Here is a 22,743-nt window from a genome sequence, read left to right on the forward strand (position 1 = left end):
TCAGCTCCTCCGGTCCCTTTGCGGCTTCCACGGAGGTCCTTCACAGCCCGGGGTGCCTGTCATGCCCCGACCCTGTGAGCCCAGGCGCAGCGAAGCAAAGGCAGAAATCCTAGCAGAGCCTTCCTACAGAGACGCGGCGCCGTATAAAAAAAACAAATAGCAGCAATCAAGCCTGTACAATTGACATCTTATAAAAGGCGGCTGCAGAGGCAGGCGTGACGGGTGCTCTCGGGGCAGCAGCGATGGCCGGGTCGTCCTTCCTTCCCACTGACCGCTCTAGGAGGCAGGAGGTAGAAGAGCCTCGCGCTCCTCCGTGATCCGCACGTGAACAAGCAGGGAGGCGGGGGGGATGCTGTTTCCGTCCCTGGAGAGGAGGTGGACGTGGCGGTATCCTGCGGGAGGGAGCACAGGTCAGTGGGCGGGGCTTCTGTGAAAACTCCCTCTCTTCCCCCGCCGTGCAACTCCTCCCCCCTGGTCTGCTTCCGGTGCAGGACACCGGGAACATCCCCCAGTGCGCAGACACGTGCCCTCGCGCTCACGCTAACGGCAGAAACGCAAACGCTGCAGCCAAACACGAGCACCGAAAGATATTGCAGCCTGCGGAGATCGCTCCATCCCCCCAAGGCACTTATAAGGGACCATGCAATGAAGGGCGCTCAGCCCGGCGCACAGGTTCACGCGCAGTTTGGACGCGCTAGACCAACCCGCGATGCAATAAGGGGATTAGCGCGTCCAAAACGCGTGCCCAAGCAAACGCATAGCCGATCGCGCACCCAAGCAAACGCACAGCCGATCGCGCACCCAAGCAAACGCATAGCCGATCGCGCGCCCAAACAAACGCACAGCCGATCGCGCGCCCAAGCAAACGCACAGCCGATCGCGCGCCCAAAGAAACGCACAGCCGATCACGCGCCCAAACAAACGCACAGCCGATCGCGCGCCCAAACAAACGCATAGCCGATCGCGCGCCCAAGCAAACGCATAGCCGATCGCGCGCCCAAGCAAACGCACAGCCGATCGCGATGCAGGAAATAGCAGGGCGCCCAACGCACCCTTTCTAAACACGCCAAATTGAACGCCAGCCCCGGAGCTTGTGTCAAATTGTACCGCAAATCAAGGGCTCATGAAAAAAAACAAAAAAAACCGCTGCTTTTGAAACAAAACAGGTTTTTTTTAAAATACCTGCTAAACCCCTTTCTCAGCTGCTGGATCTTGGCAGAGGGCAACATTCAAGCAAAATAGTTCCCTTGATTTCAAAGAGCCACATTACTACACCCATACCACATTACTACACATTACTACACCATTACCACATTACTACACATTACTACACCCATACCACATTACTACACATTACTACACCATTACCACATTACTACACATTACTACACCATTACCACAGAAGCAGGCTTGAGATTAAGGATTCAGTCATGAAGTGTTAATGCCCTTTTATTCACCAAAGAAAAGTTACCATCCACTTAAAACTGGTTGTTGACGGAGGGCCAGGAGACTGACTGTACCTCCAAGAGAAGCCACAGCTCCCGGGCGCCCGATGCTTCTGAGCGCCGGGGACGCACAACGCTTACCTGGCGTCTCTTTTTTAGCATCGGGCGCCCGGGAGAGGTGGATGTGCGCGCGTAAGGAAAACTGGCGCTCAGTACGAGCGCCCGTTTTATTACCGCGCGCCTTATCGCATCGGCCTTGGAAGGTAAAGGGGGAGCAGGCGCGCGTTCATCCCCGGCTTAGAGGCAAAGGTGCGGGAGAATTCAGCTGAAACCACCCCCCCCCCCCCCCCGAAGACCTTGCAGAATGCATGAAAACCAACAAGAAGGAACCAGCAAGCCGCCCAAGTTTTGACTAAACGGGTCCCGTAGCGAAGTGAAAGCCGATCCGTGGCGTGAGGAGCTCTCAGGAGGGGCTCCCTGCGTTACCCGGGACATGAGAGGAAAGCGGCTTTAGCCGGCCCGGGGCTGGGCCTTTTCTTACCGGCGGGCAGTCAGCCCCTTCCGCAGGGTGAGGGGGAGAAGGTAAATGTGCGATAGAAAGTGCGTTTCTTTTCCAGCTAATTACGGTACAAACAACTCAGTGTTCTCCTGCTGCAGATACCAATTCCCCGGGGATCTTTTCTGGTTGAATCAAACACCTACATTTTCCTAACCCAAACGTACTGTAGGACCTAAGCAGATTCCTCCCAGTATCCAGCGCCAGCACCAGCACTGGCATTCCCCCAGCCACCAGCGGACGCCCCCTACCCCCAACGGCATCAGCCCCAGCCCAGAACTCAGCTTTCTCTCCACTCCCGTCCCCACCCTTTACCATAAACAGGGGTGCAGCAGAGTCCAGGGCATGCAAGTGTGTTAGGGGCCCTAGGTGAAGCTTCAGCCTTGCACCCCTCTCCACCCCCAGCACACACGGTGGCTCCTGCACGCTCTCTCTCGTCTAAGCATCTCCCAGCATCCCCTCTCGCACTCCATGCCTAGCCCCAGCCGTTTCCCCCATCACCACAGCATCATCTCCTCCTCCTTCTCCATCACAGGAGCATCCAGACTCCCCTCTCTATCTGTCTCCCCCAGCCGGATTCCCCTCTCTCCCCCCCACTACCTCCCCATCTAGATTTGCCTTTCCTCCTGCCCCAGAAGCATCCAGATTCCCCTCCCTCCCTCCCCCCAGCCCCAGCAGCAGCTATTCAGTCCCTCTCCTGGCATCCTACCCTCATCCCTCTGAGCTCCCCACAGGAGCTCCCTCTAACCAGCGGCCTGGTCCCGACATAGCTAGGGAGTGAGCGGCAGCAGCTGCAAGGCGTTCCTCCCTGCATTGCATGACTCCAAGCTCCTCCAAAGAGGTAGGCAGGCAGGCAGTATGCAGTAGCACACAACCCCCGCACTCCTCTCCTTCATGCCATCGCCTCTGTGCACACCCAAGGACCCCTCCCCTCAGCGCAGGAGAGTCAGCTTATGAGCAAGGGGCAGACGCGGGTGCAGCGTGACACCAGGGGAGAGACAGATGTTCCAGTCACCAGCGCCCGGCCATCTCCATCTGCTGGTTTGGGCCCGCAGGCAGAACTCGGCGCTAGCAGGTAGCCAATGCGATGTCGGCCCTGCCAGAGTGCTACAGCCGCCCTCTAAGTCAGTGCTTCTCAAGCCAGTCCTTGGGATGCACCTAGCCAGTCAGGATTTCAGGAGATGCACAATGAGTATGCATAAGCTAGATCTGCATGCTCTGCCACCACTGCATGCAGATCTGTCTCATGCATATTGATTGTAGAGATCCTGAAAACCAGGCCTGTTTGTGGTTCCTCGCGGACTGGAGTTGGCCACCCCCGCCCTTTGGTGACCCCAATGGCTCTAGGTCCTCAGAGACAGGTCAGTCCATCCCTGCTTTTATCCCCATTGCATCTGCGGACTTGACGCCCTGCTTTTGATACAAGAAATTGGAAGTAGAAGTCCGTAGGTGCAATAAGGTAAGAGTGGGACTGAAATCCCAGGAGAGAGAGTCTGACTGCAGCTCATGTTCTTTGGCAGGGATCCTTCTTGTGTTGAGCTCCCGTAGAGGGGGCGTGCACTGAGAGTTACCCGTCCCAGGCTCTCGTCCAGCAGTGACCGTGCATTCACTGCCGCCTTTCTGAGGAGGTCAGAGGGCAAGCTTTGCACTGTTCCTGGAATAACCCACTCCCCCCACCCCAGGGAGATGGCTTTCCCTTCTGGTTAGCAATTCTGGGAATGACAAATACTGGACACAAATGCGTTTTCACTGCTGCAAGAGTTCCCCAGAGGGCGAGGCCAGATGAACTTAGCCAGGGTTGAATAGTGGAATAAATAACCCAGGGTTTGTGTGGAATAACAAGGGAGATAAAAGTATGACTGATTAAATATACACATATTGTGATTGTGCACACTGGCATATTATAATGCTTTAGATGCTTATATATATGTTATGACTATGTTCAATAAACAATTAATTATTAAAAAAAAGAACGGGGTTTGTGTGTGGCCGAGGGACTTAAAGAACTGGAATTCCAAACCCTCAGATGTGACGGGGAAAGCCAGGGCTGGCTCAGTCCATCCAGGTGGCCATGAAGCTGGCTGGATTTCTTTTCTTTCTTCTCGAAACTCAAATGTACCCACTGCTTAGGGCTTTTAATCAAAGATTGCCAGGGAAGGCCTCACAGACCTCTTCTTGACGCACCTGCTTTGATACTGGGGAATGGCAGCGTGTGCTGCCCGATGAAGTCATTCCTCGAGGTCTTGTCGTAGTCCTCCACCACGAAGCGCACCAGCGCCAGCTCAGGGACATGAATCCTGAAGGTCAGCGTTTCGTACCACACGGGGTTAAAGCCTGCGGAGAAGGAAGAGAGCCAAGCAGCGGTCAGAGGCAGCTTCAGGCCTGCGTGGAGCGAGCGTCACCGAGCCCCTGCGCCCTGCACCGTTCACGCCCTCCCGAAGACAGAGAGGCATTCCCTGGAAGGCGGCCGGACGGTGCACGCCTCGTCCTCCCGTATCATGCGATTGTGCGTCCCAGACCGGGACACCAGGTCTCTCCAGATAGTCCCCACCCTACCCGCTCTCGCCAGTGCTCACTGGTGTTTGATTTCTAGCCATGCTCTCTCTGCTTCCACACATCAAGGAGCATGGCCAGAGGTTTCAGAAGAATGGCCGGTGCTAGTTTTGGTGGCTGTACAGATGTTACAAAATAAGACAAAATAAATGGGGGACATCACTTATTTATAGCAAAGATAATGTAGTCTGGTGCAATGAATAGCAGGTTATAGCCACAGCATTGCACCATGTTAATACGTTTGTTCCTTTTCCATCTGCTTCACATGAAGATAAAGGGTTTCTAGTTTGCTATTTTTTCTTTTTAGCTGCTAATAAAATGTTTCGCTAAACATGGCTGAATGATTCTTTTTTTTTTTACACTTTTATTAATTTCACATCATAAATTCACATGAAATCTAGGTAAAGCACGTTTGCTAACTGTTTATGCAGGAAATCATCAAATACATAATAATAAGTCATGCAAAAGCCCACATAATAGGGGGACGATGCTACACCAAAGACGAGAAGGAAGTATTGCTGGGAACTCTCAATCCCATTTCACCAGAATTACTTTTCGAGATCTGCTGGGTCCGTAAATATAAACTTATTACCATGAAAGGAAATGGCACGCTTACATGGACATTTCAAATAAAGGGATGCATCCTAAACCTAAGACCCTAACCTTCATCAGGAGCCATTGTTTCCTTCTCTAGAAACATCGGGAAAAATTTGAATTTTCAGTCCCCAGAAAATGCTTTCCTTGTATTTAAAGAATTGCTGAAAAATCACATCTCTGTCTGAATCTGGCACAAGAGTAACTACAAAAGTAGCTCTTGTATTAATGTATCCGATTCAAGTAAAGAAGAAATATTAAGGCTTTCGATTGGTGTCGGACCCATCTAACGGATGTTCCCCCCTCTTTTTAGAATTGGAGAACCTGCCTAGCATATTTTTTTAAATAACTCGACCCCAGATAGGAGGCGGGTTACAGGGAAGTTTAATAAACGCAAATTTTTTGAACGCAGACGGTTCACTTTTTATGAATAATCAAATTATCTTTTATACTCAAAACTGAAGTTGATTGCAATTTGGATATAATTCCATTTTGCAATTTCACTTCAGATTCTAATCTTATTGACCTAGTATCTAATTCAGAAAACTTCAGAGAGGCTTTTTCAGTATATAAGGACAACTGACTTACTGAATGTGTTAGAGTATTTTCAGTTCTAGAGAGAGCTCTCCAAATATCTCTAAGAAAACCTTCATCATTAACAATTGTACACTGTCAGTGTCGGGCATCCTCGGTGCCATCAGAACATATTTAATAATACAGTGTCTGCCAAGCTTGTGGATTACAATGAGGGGAGTTAATTTGATTGATTATTTTACAATGACCTGGTAAGCACAAGAGAAGAATCATTCAGCCATGTTTAGTGAAACATTTTAATTAGCATCTAAAAAGAAAAAATAGCAAACTAGAAATCCTTTATCTTCATGTGAAGCAGATGAAAAAGGAACAAACTTATTAACATGGTGCAATGCTGTGGCTATAACCTGCTATTCATTGCACCAGACTACATTATCTTCGCTATAAATAAGTGATGTCCCCCATTTATTTTCTCTTATTTTATATATATTCAAGGGGTTGATTTACAGGCTTATTGTAAGTTGATAGTAGGCTGTACAAATGGTACAGAACTTGGTGGTGAGAGATGTCAGAAGGTCTGGACAGCGAGAATCAGAGAAGAGAAGGATAAAGTCTGGGATGCAGGGAGTAACATTAATAATTTCATTTTTTGGTTTTTGCTTAGCCCTATCAAATAGAGCTGAAGCTGGCTTACAGCTATTTTAGAATTCAGCTGCATTAAGCAGTCACCCCCTTCTCATTTGTTCATTTCTCTGTATTCAAGTGGTCTTGCATGGCAGCCGCACCATCTTATGCGCTGTTACAGAAGTGAGCAGTTAAAAGGATAAAGGGGTAACACTGGCCTCCCTTAGACTGCCCATATCGTGCCCCTTATGCCTGGAGGTCATCTAAGTGTCCCCCTTCCTACATCTCCTCCCCCAGTATGGGAAAGGACGGACTCACCGTTGTTCTCAATGTACTTGGTTTCCTGCTTAGCCTGGTCCATGGGAACACCAAAAATCTCAACTCGAACCAACGGGTCAACGATGGATCCCTCCTTACTGTTGGGAATTTTGGGGAGCTGCTGGGCACTGATGACCTACAAGGCAACAACTTGGGATAACAGAAGCCTATTGACTCGTTGCCACAGCTTCTCTAGTCTACCTTTTCTTGGACTACTCTTCAAAGTTTTGCAAGGATTGGCACCCGCACCTCTCACACACAGCCAGGAGACACAGCTCCCAGCCGACAAGTGTCGTAAATTTCTGGAATCCAAGCTTGGATTCCCTCGTTAGTTATGCTGACATCTGTCTTAAAAGTCTGAGACTGCGTTGCAGAATGGCTGCTGGAAACTGCTAAAGGCCAGAGAACCCGAGATAACGTATGGCTGTTGCATGCTAGGGTTTAATTAAATATATATTTCTTTAGAGGCTGCGGTTTTGCCTTATTCGGAAGGAAGTTGTTTACTGGTTAAGTTGTCCATTAAAGCACTTAGATAAAATGTAAGCCTATGCATAGGTATTAGTTACAAGAATTAAGTATAAATTATAGGACTCTAATGAATATTGAGATGTTTAGCTGCTGATTGGTTGAAAGCTTGTTAGCAACATTTTTGGATCATATTTAAAGTGTTTATTTCATCTGTGACACTCTGAGCTCTCCGGGTTTGCTCAGTTATCCTGTTTATTACCTTGCATGCAAATTGATCAATAGAAGAGGAACCTTACCTGGACTCAGCTGACTGCGTGGTATTACAGATTGTTCTTTAAGTTTTTAACATAGACTCCAGCGGAGGGATACAAACCCAATTCAGAGGCCTCCAGGAAATCCCTGAGGATCTGTCCCTTGGGATTTTCCACACAAAGAATGAGGTCCCATTTACCCGCTAAGTCTATAGTCTATCATTTTATGGTAACTAACCTCAAAAATATTCCCTTGCATAATTATTACATTTAGTACGGAAGAAAAATTAATTGAGAAGCATTAATCATACAAACGTCTGAAATGGGAATGCAAGATAACTCAGGGGACTGATTCAGGAAAAGAGAGCCCGTCACCTCTAGGACTGGAGGGCTCAGGGGATGGATGCAGGGATACAGAGCCTGTCACCTCTAGGACTGGAGGGATCAGGGGATGGGAGCAGGGATACAGAGCCTGTCACCTCTAGGACTGGAGGGATCAGTAAATGGGCGCAGGGATACAGAGCCTGTCACCTCTAGGACTGGAGGGATCAGGGGATGAGCACAGGGATACAGAGCCTGTCACCTCTAGGACTGGAGGGATCAGGGAATGGGCGCAGGGATACAGAGCCTGTCACCTCTAGGACTGGAGGGATCAGGGGATGGGCGCAGGGATACAGAGCCTGTCACCTCTAGGACTGGAGGGATCAGGGAATGGGAGCAGGGATACAGAGCCTGTCACCTCTAGGACTGGAGGGATCAGTAAATGGGCGCAGGGATACAGAGCCTGTCACCTCTAGGACTGGAGGGATCAGGGGATGAGCACAGGGATACAGAGCCTGTCACCTCTAGGACTGGAGGGATCAGGGAATGGGCGCAGGGATACAGAGCCTGTCACCTCTAGGACTGGAGGGATCAGGGGATGAGCACAGGGATACAGAGCCTGTCACCTCTAGGACTGGAGGGATCAGGGAATGGGTGCAGGGATACAGAGCCTGTCACCTCTAGGACTGGAGGGATCAGGGAATGGGAGCAGGGATACAGAGCCTGTCACCTCTAGGACTGGAGGGATCAGGGGATGGGAGCAGGGATACAGAGCCTGTCACCTCTAGGACTGGAGGGATCAGGGGATGGATGCAGGGATACAGAGCCTCTCACCTCTAGGACTGGAGGGATCAGGGGATGGGAGCAGGGATACAGAGCCTGTCACCTCTAGGACTGGAGGGCTCAGGGGATGGGCACAGGGATACAGAGCCTGTCACCTCTAGGACTGGAGGGATCAGGGAATGGGCGCAGGGATACAGAGCCTGTCACCTCTAGGACTGGAGGGATCAGGGAATGGGAGCAGGGATACAGAGCCTGTCACCTCTAGGACTGGAGGGATCAGTAAATGGGAGCAGGGATACAGAGCCTGTCACCTCTAGGACTGGAGGGATCAGGGAATGGGCACAGGGATACAGAGCCTGTCACCTCTAGGACTGGAGGGATCAGGGAATGGGAGCAGGGATACAGAGCCTGTCACCTCTAGGACTGGAGGGATCAGGGAATGGGCACAGGGATACAGAGCCTGTCACCTCTAGGACTGGAGGGCTCAGGGGATGGGCGCAGGGATACAGAGCCTGTCACCTCTAGGACTGGAGGGCTCAGGGGATGGGCGCAGGGATACAGAGCCTGTCACCTCTAGGACTGGAGGGCTCAGGGGATGGGCGCAGGGATACAGAGCCTGTCACCTCTAGGACTGGAGGGATCAGGGGATGGGCGCAGGGATACAGAGCCTGTCACCTCTAGGACTGGAGGGATCAGGGGATGGGCGCAGGGATACAGAGCCTGTCACCTCTAGGACTGGAGGGATCAGGGGATGGGCACAGGGATACAGAGCCTGTCACCTCTAGGACTGGAGGGATCAGGGGATGGGCACAGGGATACAGAGCCTGTCACCTCTAGGACTGGAGGGATCAGGGGATGGGCACAGGGATACAGAGCCTGTCACCTCTAGGACTGGAGGGATCAGGGGATGGGTACAGGGATACAGAGCCTGTCACCTCTAGGACTGGAGGGATCAGGGGATGGACACAGGGATACAGAGCCTGTCACCTCTAGGACTGGAGGTATCAGGGGACGGGTGCAGGGATACAGAGCCTGTCACCTCTAGGATGGAGGGATCAGGGGATGGGCACAGGGATACAGAACCTGTCACCTCTAGGACTGGAGGGCTCAGGGGATGGGCACAGGGATACAGAGCCTGTCACCTCTAGGACTGGAGGGATCAGGGGATGGGCGCAGGGATACAGAGCCTGTCACCTCTAGGACTGGAGGAATCAGGGGATGGGCACAGGGATACAGAGCCTGTCACCTCTAGGACTGGAGGGATCAGGGGATGGGGGCAGGGATACAGAGCCTGTCACCTCTAGGACTGGAGGGCTCAGGGGATGGGCACAGGGATACAGAGCCTGTCACCTCTAGGACTGGAGGGATCAGGGGATGGGAGCAGGGATACAGAGCCTGTCACCTCTAGGACTGGAGGGCTCAGGGGATGGGCACAGGGATACAGAGCCTGTCACCTCTAGGACTGGAGGGCTCAGGGGATGGGGGCAGGGATACAGAGCCTGTCACCTCTAGGACTGGAGGGATCAGGGGATGGGAGCAGGGATACAGAGCCTGTCACCTCTAGGACTGGAGGGATCAGGGGATGGGTGCAGGGATACAGAGCCTGTCACCTCTAGGGACTGGAGGGCTCAGGGGATGGGCACAGGGATACAGAGCCTGTCACCTCTAGGACTGGAGGGATCAGGGGATGGGTGCAGGGATACAGAGCCTGTCACCTCTAGGACTGGAGGGATCAGGGGATGGGTGCAGAGATACAGAGCCTGTCACCTCTAGGACTGGAGGGATCAGGGGATGGGCACAGGGATACAGAGCCTGTCACCTCTAGGACTGGAGGGATCAGAGGATGGGAGCAGGGATACAGAGCCTGTAACCTCTAGGACTGGAGGGATCAGGGGATGGGCGCAGGGATACAGAGCCTGTCACCTCTAGGACTGGAGGGATCAGGGGATGGGGGCAGGGATACAGAGCCCGTCACCTCTGGGACTGGAGGGATCAGGGGATGGGCACAGGGATACAGAGCCTGTCACCTCTAGGACTGGAGGGATCAGGGGATGGGGGCAGGGATACAGAGCCTGTCACCTCTAGGACTGGAGGGATCAGGGGATGGGGGCAGGGATACAGAGCTGGTCACATCTAGGACTGGAGGGATCAGGGGATGGGCAAGGGATACAGAGCTGTCACCTCTAGGACTGGAGGGATCAGGGGATGGGCACAGCGATACAGAGCCTGTCACCTCTAGGACTGGAGGGATCAGGGGATGGGCACAGGGATACAGAGCCTGTCACCTCTAGGACTGGAGGGATCAGGGGATGGGCACAGGGATACAGAGCCTGTCACCTCTAGAACTGGAGGGATCAGGGGATGGGCGCAGGGATACAGAGCCTGTCACCTCTAGGACTGGAGGGCTCAGGGGATGGGCACAGAGATACAGAGCCTGTCACCTCTAGGACTGGAGGGATCAGGGGAGGAGCACAGGGATACAGAGCCTGTCACTTCTAGGACTGGAGGGATCAGGGGATGGGAGCAGGGATACAGAGCCTGTCACCTCTAGGACTGGAGGGATCAGGGGATGGGCGCAGGGATACAGAGCCTGTCACCTCTAGGACTGGAGGGATCAGGGGAGGAGCACAGGGATACAGAGCCTGTCACTTCTAGGACTGGAGGGATCAGGGGATGGGAGCAGGGATACAGAGCCTGTCACCTCTAGGACTGGAGGGATCAGGGGATGGGCGCAGGGATACAGAGCCTGTCACCTCTAGGACTGCAGGGATCAGGGGATGGGAGCAGGGATACAGAGCTGTCACCTCTAGGACTGAAAGCATGAAGACTGGCTGAGTATTTCGGATCCTTTCACCTTTAGGTGGATGGTTCCAACTGCACTGAAGATTTGTGAAAATAAAGTTTATTTTCCCAGCTTTGCTTTTCACACAGTAACTGAGTGTATAGGAGGTGACATCCGACCTCTGATATGGAAGTCACGTCCAGCATTCAGGAACCCGATCTAGCTCTCGTTTATGCCGTTGGAGCAGGGGAGGAAGATGTCTAAGTGCTTCTGCTGGGATGAGAGAGAGGGGAGGATACTGGAGGGAAGGTACAAAAGCCACGCTAAACATGACTGGCTCTGCGGATGCTCTGTACAGAGACTCAAGGTGGCAGAGAACAGGGGGGATATATTCACTGAAGATTTGCACCTGTATCGACAGATTAAGGGGCCTATAGCCATCTTTATCCTGCGGGTGGTCCGGGTTGAAGTTGGTCTCCCAGTTCCTCATGAAGCTCGGCTTTAAAACGTAGCCACAGCGAGCATTCTGGCTGAAGAGGCCATCATACAAATCCATCTCCACGCCAGCCGTCTGGAAGTTCATGGCAACTGGAAAAATGAAGAACAGGGAAACAGCCTGCTACTCAAAACTAGAAAACATATGTAGTTCAACACAATATCAAGAAAATGGTATGCTCCGTGTATTATATCGATCTAGCTGCTCGTGCTGACTCTACAAGTCTTTGGGTTGTTTGATAAGGAGGCAGCCATCTTGTGTATGAATGATGTCATCAAGAGTTGACCAGAGCCAACCAGTTTGCAGAGCTGATTATTTGTGCATACGTTTGTAACCAGCCTATGAATTAGATGGTAAATATGCACATAATTTACACCAGTTTTCACAGGGAAATTATGGGAGGATGTGTACACATGTACTTTCCCTTTTGAAAATTATTCCACCAACAAACACCAGCCGCGCACAAAGCTACTGAACCTAGTGCACTCCCGGCAGTGCAACTTTCAGCCCGCCAGCTTCTTTCCTTATGGACCTCTATCCAGGGAAAGCTCCGTAAAGCCGCCCAGTCTGCCAAGAAATGGGCGGATAGACATCGTCAGCCAGTGCCTATCTTCCTTCCAGGAGACCGCGTCTGGCTTAGTACTAAAAATCTACAGCTACGAATCCCGTCTCAAAGACTAGCCCCGAGATTCTGTGGGCCTTTCCGAGTCGCCGAACGAGTGGGAGCAGTCTCGTACCGACTACGCCTACCTTCCTCCATGCGCATACATGACGTGTTCCATGTGTCATTGCTGAAGCCTCTTCTTTTGTCTAGATACCACTCCTGGGCTCCTGAACCATTGGATCCTTCAGTACCGGATGATATTACGTATCAAGTACGTGAGATCTTGGATGTTCGGTTCCATCAACGACGCTGGGAGTACTTGCTTGCCTGGGAGGGCTGCGGACCCGAGGATAATTCGTGGGAACCGGCCCGTAACATCCTCGACAAGGACTTATTACAGAAGTTCCATCTCGATCACCCAAGTAAGCCTGAACCTGCTAAGAGGGGGCATAAGAGGGGAGGTACTGTTATGGTTTTGGCCGCGAGTGCCGCGACCAGACCCTTACCTCCGTGTTCCTGGACCTGTTCCCGCTTCTGTTGGCCTAGTTCGCGGCCTGTTCGGCGGTGTCCCCGCGAGGGCCGCGCCGCTGGGAAGCCTCCCATGGACGCCCTGTCTCTAGGTGCGCGCGCCACTTGGGCGCTTTTCTAGGCCGTTTCCCGCCAGTGGTGACTCCGCCCAGTTCCTGACGTCAGACGCCGCGGCCTTGATAAGCCGGCCGCAGACACTCAGTCTTTGCCTTGCTCGTGCTTACCTACCGGTTCCCTGTTGCTCCGTGCCTCGGAGTGAGCTGCCTTTGGAACTCGTTCCGTTCCTGCTTGCCTGCTACAGTACTTGCCTGGTTCCAGTGCCCGAGTCTTGCTACAGTTCCTGCCTGGTTCCAGTGCCCGAGTCTTGCTATAGTTCCTTCCTGGTTCCAGTGCCCGAGTCTTGCTACAGTTCCTGCCTGGTTCCAGTTCCCGAGTCTTGCTACAGTTCCTGCCTGGTTCCAGTACCCGAGTCTTGCTACAGTTCCTGGTTCCAGTTCCCGAGTCTTGCTACAGTTCCTGCCTGGTTCCAGTTCCCGAGTCTTGCTACAGTACTTGCCTGGTTCCAGTACCCGAGTCTTGCTACAGTTCCTGCCTGGTTCCAGTACCCGAGTCCTGCTACAGTTCCTGCCTGGTTCCAGTACCCGAGTCCTGCTACAGTACTTGCCTGGTTCCAGTGCCCGAGTCTTGCTACAGTTCCTGCCTGGTTCCAGTACCCGAGTCCTGCTACAGTTCCTGCCTGGTTCCAGTACCCGAGTCTTGCTACAGTTCCTGCCTGGTTCCAGTACCCGAGTCTTGCTACAGTTCCTGCCTGGTTCCAGTTCCCGAGTCTTGCTACAGTTCCTGCCTGGTTCCAGTACCCGAGTCCTGCTACAGTTCCTGCCTGGTTCCAGTACCCGAGTCCTGCTACAGTTCCTGCTTGGTTCCAGTACCCGAGTCCTGCTACAGTTCCTGCCTGGTTCCAGTACCCGAGTCTTGCTACAGTTCCTGCCTGGTTCCAGTACCCGAGTCTTGCTACAGTTCCTGGTTCCAGTACCCGAGTCTTGCTACAGTTCCTGCCTGGTTCCAGTGCCCGAGTCTTGCTACAGTTCCTGGTTCCAGTTCCCGAGTCTTGCTACAGTTCCTGCCTGGTTCCAGTTCCCGAGTCTTGCTACAGTACTTGCCTGGTTCCAGTACCCGAGTCTTGCTACAGTTCCTGCCTGGTTCCAGTACCCGAGTCCTGCTACAGTTCCTGCCTGGTTCCAGTACCCGAGTCCTGCTACAGTACTTGCCTGGTTCCAGTGCCCGAGTCTTGCTACAGTTCCTGCCTGGTTCCAGTACCCGAGTCCTGCTACAGTTCCTGCCTGGTTCCAGTACCCGAGTCTTGCTACAGTTCCTGCCTGGTTCCAGTGCCCGAGTCTTGCTACAGTTCCTGCCTGGTTCCAGTACCCGAGTCTTGCTACAGTTCCTGCCTGGTTCCAGTTCCCGAGTCTTGCTACAGTTCCTGCCTGGTTCCAGTACCCGAGTCCTGCTACAGTTCCTGCTTGGTTCCAGTACCCGAGTCCTGCTACAGTTCCTGCCTGGTTCCAGTACCCAAGTCTTGCTACAGTTCCTGGTTCCAGTGCCCGAGTCTTGCTACAGTTCCTGCCTGGTTCCAGTACCTGAGTCTTGCTACAGTTCCTGCCTGGTTCCAGTACCCGAGTCCTGCTACAGTTCCTGCCTGGTTCCAGTACCCGAGTCCTGCTACAGTACTTGCCTGGTTCCAGTGCCCGAGTCTTGCTACAGTTCCTGCCTGGTTCCAGTACCCGAGTCTTGCTACAGTTTCTGCCTGGTTCCAGTACCCGAGTCTTACTACAGTTCTGTCTACTGTTCTAGTCTGGTTCCAGTTCCCAGTCCTGCTCATCAGCCTACCCGCTCCAGTCCCCAGATCATCAACTCGCCTAAGTCCCAGCAGCCGGGCTCCTACGGGCTCCTCCCTGGGGAGCACCAGCTTCCAGGGTGAAGAGCACCTACATCCTGCCTGAACATCTGCCTCCCGGCCTGCGATGTACCAGAGACATTGAACACCTTTCCCAGTCTCTTGCAGGTCGGCCCAAGGGTCTACTAAATTGAGACTTCATAACACAATCAATGACTAAAAAATTCCCAGTCATTAATGTTATTTTAGATTACCTTAATCCCAGATTTTTGCCATTACAGAAACATGGCTTAAAGAAGGTGATTCAGTATTAATTAATCAAGTTGATAATACACGTCATGACGTTTTTACAATTAGCAGAAAGAATCGAAGGGAAGGCGGTTTAATGCTGTTAGCACAAAAGACCCTGAATCTGAAACAAATACCTACTTCAATAGATACACCTTCTGACGTTGCTCTATTTAAATCTAAAGAGATTCAAATATGTCTGTGTTACTGCCCCCAGGTTTGTTAGATCATAACTCATCACCGATCATTGAACTAATAGCTAATAATTTAGACAAAGATGTTTCTTCAATAATACTTGGTGATTTCAATCTGCCTATTGATACTTTTCACGCTTGGCAGCCTGTGAAACTTTTCTTGACACTCTATCAGCAATGGGCTGGGAACAAATAGTAAATCAGCCCACTTGGACATTCCTTACATTTACTGTTTATTAGAGATGTGCTTCGGGTAAACATTTTGTGTTGGGCTTCCTTTCGGGGCTCCCCCGCAGGAATTTTGTTTTTCCCGCGGTTCGGGGGTTTTTTTCCCGGCGCCCCGATTTTCAGGTTAGTGTGTGCTAATTCCCGATAGTGCGCGCTAACCTGGCAGAGTTAGCATGCACTATCAGGAGTTAGCGCGCACTAACTCGAAAATTAATTTTTTCCGAAATTTCGGAAAAAATTCAATAATTTTTCGGTTCTCCCGAGCCATTCCAAATTAGGCAATTTCGTTGGCATTCGGGAAAAACGATTGCACATCCCTACTGTTTATAAACAAGGAGATTACTACTTATTCTCCTGTAAATTATACACCATTTCCATGGTCAGACCATAACCTGATCCAGACTACAATATTTTTTTTCTACCAATGCACAGATTAATCACAGTACCAACATGACTTTTACATTTCGTAAATCATTTAAAACTGATGATTTATTGAAAAATTTACCTGAAGTCCTAAACAATATTAACTTCTCTAATGTAGATAATGCCACTATATCCTGATCACCGCTTTTGCAGATAAATCGAATCCTATTATTACCAAAAATGTAAAGAATAAACAAACCTTGGTATTCTAATAAAATCTGAGATGCTAAACATCTCAGACAAAAGGAAGGACTTTGGAGGAAAGATCCATCTGTACAAAATTTAGTAAACTATAGAGCTTCTCTTGCCAAATACAGATCATTAATCAATACCACCAAAAAAGAATTTTTCGCTAAAAAATTATTAATTACAAATATAATCCTAGGGTGCTTTTTTTCAACAGTTCAAAATTTGACCAAACATTCATCAGGGGATTCTTTAACCCTAACCGCTGATAAATGTAATCAGATTGCTCACTTTTTTAACGAAAAGATATGAAAACTTCTTAATGATATTCCACTGGTTAAAGACCAAACAATTATCTTAAATCCAAAAACTTTCTCGATCTGGTCTTCATTTGAAACCATCTCCACACAGGAAGTCGAGACAATGATAAAAAAATTGAATCCTGCTACTAACCCAATAGATACCATCCCTGTTTGAAAGCAGTTTCTGAAATAATTGCACCTTCCATAACAAAAATTATAAACCTCTCACTCTCTGACGGCAAGATATCCTTATTCCTTAAATGTGTGGTGGTTAGGCCTGTACTAAAGAAACAAAATGCCAATCCTACTGTTGGGGGAACGCTGGGAGGCGATCCCAATTCTGGGGAGATTTAGTGTGCCCAGACAATGGCACGACTCCAGAGGACTCCAGGGAAGCAGCGAGGCAAGATGTGTTCAAGTACAGGCGGACAGGCAGAAGACCAGGGAGCCTGACCCCTGCCGAACCCATCGCACCAGAAGAGACCCAACAACGCAATGCTGGTCTCTGGGTAGCCCTCCGGCCACTTGATAGCGCTTTCGGACCTGCCGCTTGGGAACGGCAGATGCGATGGGACGGACAGAGGTCGAGGACAAGAGGTGGTACTGGAACAGGAACAAGATGAGGAGCCTGGAGACTTGGACGAGACGAGGAAACTTGGAACTCAGGCAAGGATTCAGACATGGACGAAGGTATAGGATGCTCAAACATGGATGGAGATACAGGATGCTCAGACATGGACAAGGATGCTGGATGCTAAGATGAGGATGGGGATGCAAGATGCTCAGAGGATTCAGATAGGCATACAGGTTACTTAATGGACAAAGACTCAGGTTACTCAGAAGACTCGGACAAGGATTCAGGTTACACGGAGGTCTCAGGCAAGGATTCAGGACTCAGGCGAAAGTAATGGATGAGAGCTGCATCTCAGTGCGCCCTACACAGCCGCCATGGCTGGTCACGGACCATGTTGAATGTGAAGCAGACTCCAGGCGAAGAATTGCAAGTTAAAGCCAGGACATGACGAAGAGTCAGGAGAGGCCTGCACCAGGGCGCATCCTACATAGCCGCCCGTGGATGATCATGGACCATGCTGAAGCGGAGCAGGTTCTGGCAGAGTCTTAGGCATGAATGGAAGCAGTCAAGGACTCCAATGACCAGGGACAGGATACAAGACTCAGGATGCCAGACTTGGAATTTGAAACTCGGATTCAGGAACATTAAAAGCAAGGGTCCACTGGAGACTTGTGCTGCAAGGTGAAGAGTGGACGAAAAGAACATGGAAGCTGGATGAAGAACTGATGAAGGAAACAGGATCAGGACAGGAACGAAGGACATCTGGTACACTGGAACATCAGGACATCAGAATCACTAGACGATGGGAACCTCTGGGGACAAGGAGCAAGGATCCTCAGGTACCTCTAGAGCAGAAGCATTGGAACTAGGAGTATCCGGAGGGAGGAGCACCTGAAAACAGGAACATCTTGGAGACGAGACGGATGAAGACACGGATCCGACGAGAGACCAGGACATGGAACAATGGTGAAGACAAAGGATCAGGAACCACAGATGAAGACAAGGGAATTTCCATGAAGAACAGAGTGCCTTGAAGAAACGAGGTGAAGCAGAGAAGACTCCTGGAGCAAAGAACTGGAACCAAGGAAACTCCAGGAGTTAACCAACTCCTTGCAAAGGCAACGAGAGACTGAAGGAAGGCCCTCTTTATAGGGCTGAAAGAAGGAGACACCTAGGAACGTCATCAGAAGCAGTCTCGACAGACTGCCCACTACTGGCCCTTTAAATAGAGCAGAGAGGTGCGGCCGTGCGCCTAAGAAGGGGCAGGACCTCAGAGAGCAGCATCCATGCTGCAAAGGAAGAGCAGGCCCTGACGTCGGCGGCTCCCTGCCGCGAAGAGAGAAAATTGATGGGAGCTCCCTGCCGTAAGAAGAGGAGGTGATGGCGGCCTCCAGGCCGCATGAAGAGGAGCTCAGACGGCGGCCTCCTGGTTGTGGAAGGACAGCGCTGGTGGCAGCCTCCAGGCCACGCTGGAAGGAGCTTCAGCGGCGGCCTCCTGGCCAGGGAAGAAGGTGATGAAGTCGGTGGCCTCCAGGCCGCGAGGAAGGCAGCAATGTCGGCGGCCTCCAGGCCGCGAGGAAAGTGGTGTTGATGACAGTGGCAGCAGCCCGCTGCAGACGGCAGCAGCGAAGAGGTGAGAGGCTGCTTGTGGGCCTATCCCACAAGCAGAATCACAACACCTACTGTGTTTGAAAACTATAGACCAATCTCGAATCTTCCATTTATATAAAAAATACTGGAAAAAGTGGTTCAGCTTCAACTAATTGAACATCTTGAAGCAAACAATATTCTTTTCCCTTTGCAGTTTGGGTTTAGAAAATACTTTAACACAGAATCATTACTATTGGATGATTACTGCTCGATTTATCAGCCACGTTCGATACAGTAAATCATCAAATTCTACTTACGAGACTCACAGAAATTGGCCTAGAAGGAACAACAATCCAATGGTTTAACTTATACTTAAAAAATGGATCCTTTCAAGTACAATTTATCTCTTCAATCTCAGAAAAAATTAGCCTGGAATCTGGAATACCGCAAGGATCTTCCCTGTCGGCAACACTCTTTAAAATCTATATGTTGCCTTTATGCACTATTTGTATGCAGATGACATCCAATTTCTGGTTCCTTTCTTTTTTGTATTTAATCATTTTTATTGAGATAATATAACAAACAACTTCAACATTGGGAACCAATAAAAGATTCAATAGAAAATACCTTAAAATTTGTTAACATCTACATTACAACTATTAAACAATTTTTGTCATATATTAAACTAGCACTAAAACTGAAAAAGACAGAGATTATATTATTAAATAGAAAACTACAAGTAAATAATCCCCCCATCCTTAAAATGGATCAACAGAAATTGAATTAGTCAATCATGCGCGAGATCTCGGAATTATAATCGATAGTGACTTAAACATGAGAAAACATATTAGTCGGATAATAAGAGATGGCTATAACAAACTCCTGACACTCAGACCTTTAAAGCCACTCCTTAATACAGATGATTTCCATACAGTCCTCCAAATACTGATATTTTCCAATGTAGACTATTTAGGTTCTTTACTGTTAGGACTACAGCCAATTCATGACCACCGATACAACTGTTGCAAAACACAACCGTGAGGGTACTAACAGGTCGTTAAAAATGTGATCATATTACACCAACACTGTTGTCTTTACATTGGTTACCGATAAAACATAGAATAGACTTCAAAGTCCTTTGCCTTCTACATAAATTTATTAATAATGAGAACACAGAATGGCTGAACGCAGCTTTACATATCTATACCTCACAAAGAAATTTGCGTTCTTCTAACAAGGGTCTATTAGTTGTGCCATCTATCTGCATGGCACATCTTAGTGAGGTAAGGTCAAGAGCGATCTCGGTGGAAGGTCCAAAGTTATGGAACAGTTTGCCAGATGAACTAAGACAACAGACTGATACTAAGATCTTTAAAAGAGAGTTAAAGACATGGCTATTTCAAAGAGCTTATGATGGAAACAATTAACTTTACTTATTACTGCAGAAAGTACATAATTTCAGAGTCTGAAGCCTAATTCTTTTACGTTAATCTCTTAATTTTATTGTTATTAATTTTAATTCCTAATTTTGTTTCAATTTTAAACTTCCGTTAACCATGTTTATCTCATATTTATTCTATTAATTTTATCTTATACACTTGTTAGTTTAATATATATTGTATTTTATGATTTGTTTGTATGATTTATCCTTTTAATTGATTGTAAACCGGTCATGATAGAATACAAAAAATGTAAAAGTAAATAAAATAAATAAACTGATGAAATTTGCAGGTGACACAGAATTATTCAGAGTAATTAAAACACAAGTGGATTGTGGGGAATTGCAGGAGGACCTTGTGAGACTGGGCCACTGGACATCTAATGAGATTTTTTTTCATTTCGTTTTACTTATGTATCACCTTGCTGGAGAGAAAGGAACTCAAAGCTGTTTACATCAAAGGTAAAACCCCAATTGTGTCCCTTAACTCTGCCCAATCCCCACCCCCTCACCTATCTGGCAGCCCACGTTCCACATCTCCTGGGGGTTGAAGTTCGAGGAATCCGTTCTCAGCCCCCCGGGGTAGATCCGGCTCAGCTGGCAGGTATTGTGACAAACATACTCAGTACCTAGGAGAAGGAAAAGAAAGACTGAAAGCACCAGAATGCAAAACTGGAGCAAAACTCTGCTGTCTCTGTGAGAACCTTAAATCATTGTTTGCACCCATGACTTCAACTGCAAGATACCACCAACTTCTACCCTTCAGTACCCCTTTCTGTTCCCTTACTGAAACCCTCCCCCTCTTCTCACACAGACTCAAACACACACACACACACTCACACACATACTCAGACTCACACGCATACACACACACACACACATACTCAGACTCACACGCATACACACACAGACTCACACACTCAGACTCACATACACACAGTGCACTACAACATGCCTCCCCTGCCACATACTAACCTAGATTTACAACACAAAGAACTTTATTCTCCACTTCTCCCTGGCTCCAACACCTAATCAGTCCTCCCTCTCTTTCTTTTCCTCTTCCCAGACTGCAGCACTGCCTTACCCAGATCCTTCAGAAGCTTTTTGGCCTTATACTCAGTGAATGAAGACATTTCATAGACTTTAGCTTGGCTCCTTGAGTGTTTGAAGCTCTGGAAGGGAACACTTTTACAGTAAATGATGCAGTCAGATAGCTCCTTGGACAAATGTTGCTTGGATTTCTAAAAAAAAAAAAAAGAACAAGTGGAGATTAAGAAAATGGAAAGTATATGATTTATTTATTTATTTATTTAAAGGCTTTTATATACCGGAGTTCATGCACTAGTGCATACCACTTCGGTTTACACAGAACAAGGAACAGAAAATTACATCAAACAGATTGAACAATTAAACAAATATACAATTACATCCAACGATTGGGTATAAATAACATGGCTAACTTAGTAGGAACTTAGGGGTAGATTTTAAAAGAAGCGCGATCAGCCTACTTTTGCTTGCGCATCAGACTCAAGCAAAAGTACGCTGGATTTTAGTAGATACGCGCGGAGCCGCGCGTATCCACTAAAATCCTGGATCGGCGCGCGCAAGGCTATCGATTTTGTATAGCCTGCGCGCGCCGAGCCGCGCTGCCTCCCCCGTTCCCTCCAAGGCCGCTCCGAAATCGGAGCGGCCTCGGAGGGAACTTTCCTTTGCCCTCCCCTCACCTTACCCTCCCTTCCCCTACCTAACCCACCCCCCGGCCCTGTCTACACCCCCCCCCTTACCTTTGTCGGGGGATTACGCCTCCCGGAGGGAGACGTAAATCCCCGCGCGCCAGCGGGCCTGCTGCGCGCCGGGCCGCGACCTGGGGGCGGGTACGGAGGGCGCGGCCACGCCCCCGGGCCGCAGCCACGCCCCGTACCCGCCCCCAAAACGCTGCCGACACGCCCCCGCAACGCCGCGCGCTCCGGCCCCGCCCCCCGACACGCCCCCCTCCGAGAACCCCGGGACGTACGCGAGTCCCGGGGCTCTGCGCGCGCCGGGAGGCCTATGTAAAATAGGCTTCCCGGCGCGCAGGGCCCTGCTCGCGTAAATCCGCCCGGTTTTGGGCGGATTTACGCGAGCAGGGCTCTGAAAATCCGCCCCTTAGAGTTTGAGGTAAAGGAGAGAAATAGTACCAAGTGGTAACAGAACAATGTTAATAGCTAAATAATAAATATAAATAGTAAATACAAATTCTTATAATAAATACAGGTGCTTACAGATTACAGTCTTCATGAAAAGTTTACGTCTACAGAATAGGGTTAAGTAAATAAGAACAGGCGGTTATTTCTATAGGAGTGAAGACTTCAAAAACTGAGGTTACATCTGGATTAAGAGGTATTGGTGTAGCATGCTCAAATATTTAATGATTTGGAATTGTGAGACCAAGGATAAAATTAGGAGTTGTTTGATATGATTATAAAAGCGAGAATGATTCAAGTTCTGGGACGTGGTTCTGAGCTAGACCTTTAAGTGTAGGCTTTTGTAAAGAGCCAGGTCTTGAGTTTCTTTTTGAATGTTCGAGTACACGTTTCGAGGCGAATGTCCGTGGGGAGGGCATTCCAATGAAGGGGGCTGGCAGTCGAGAATGCACGTTTCTTGAGTGAGGACTTGGCTGAAGGTACGTGTAAGGTGCCTAAGTATCTGTTTCTGATTGGTCTTGAAGACTCGTGTAGGCGAAGTGGAAGGCTTAGATCTAGCGACGTTTGTGAATGGATGTTCTTGTGT

The 22,743-nt window shown here is 49.5% G+C and overlaps 1 protein-coding gene across 1 annotated transcript in view; it reads right to left on the bottom strand.

Moving 5' to 3' along the window:
- Positions 1-276: 276 nt before the first annotated feature.
- The window catches only part of PLCD4 (phospholipase C delta 4), an 88,278-nt gene continuing 65,811 nt past the window's right edge, over positions 277-22,743 (bottom strand). The window contains exons 10-15 of the mRNA XM_029605108.1: positions 21,059-21,215; positions 20,487-20,603; positions 11,639-11,817; positions 6,625-6,760; positions 4,186-4,335; positions 277-392 (exon numbers count right to left, since the gene is read on the bottom strand). Coding sequence (XP_029460968.1) covers positions 277-392; positions 4,186-4,335; positions 6,625-6,760; positions 11,639-11,817; positions 20,487-20,603; positions 21,059-21,215 — 855 coding nt within the window. The remainder of the gene's footprint in view (positions 393-4,185; positions 4,336-6,624; positions 6,761-11,638; positions 11,818-20,486; positions 20,604-21,058; positions 21,216-22,743) is intronic.

This window comes from Rhinatrema bivittatum, chromosome 6 (genome assembly GCF_901001135.1).
Source record: "Rhinatrema bivittatum chromosome 6, aRhiBiv1.1, whole genome shotgun sequence".
NCBI lineage: Eukaryota > Metazoa > Chordata > Amphibia > Gymnophiona > Rhinatrematidae > Rhinatrema > Rhinatrema bivittatum.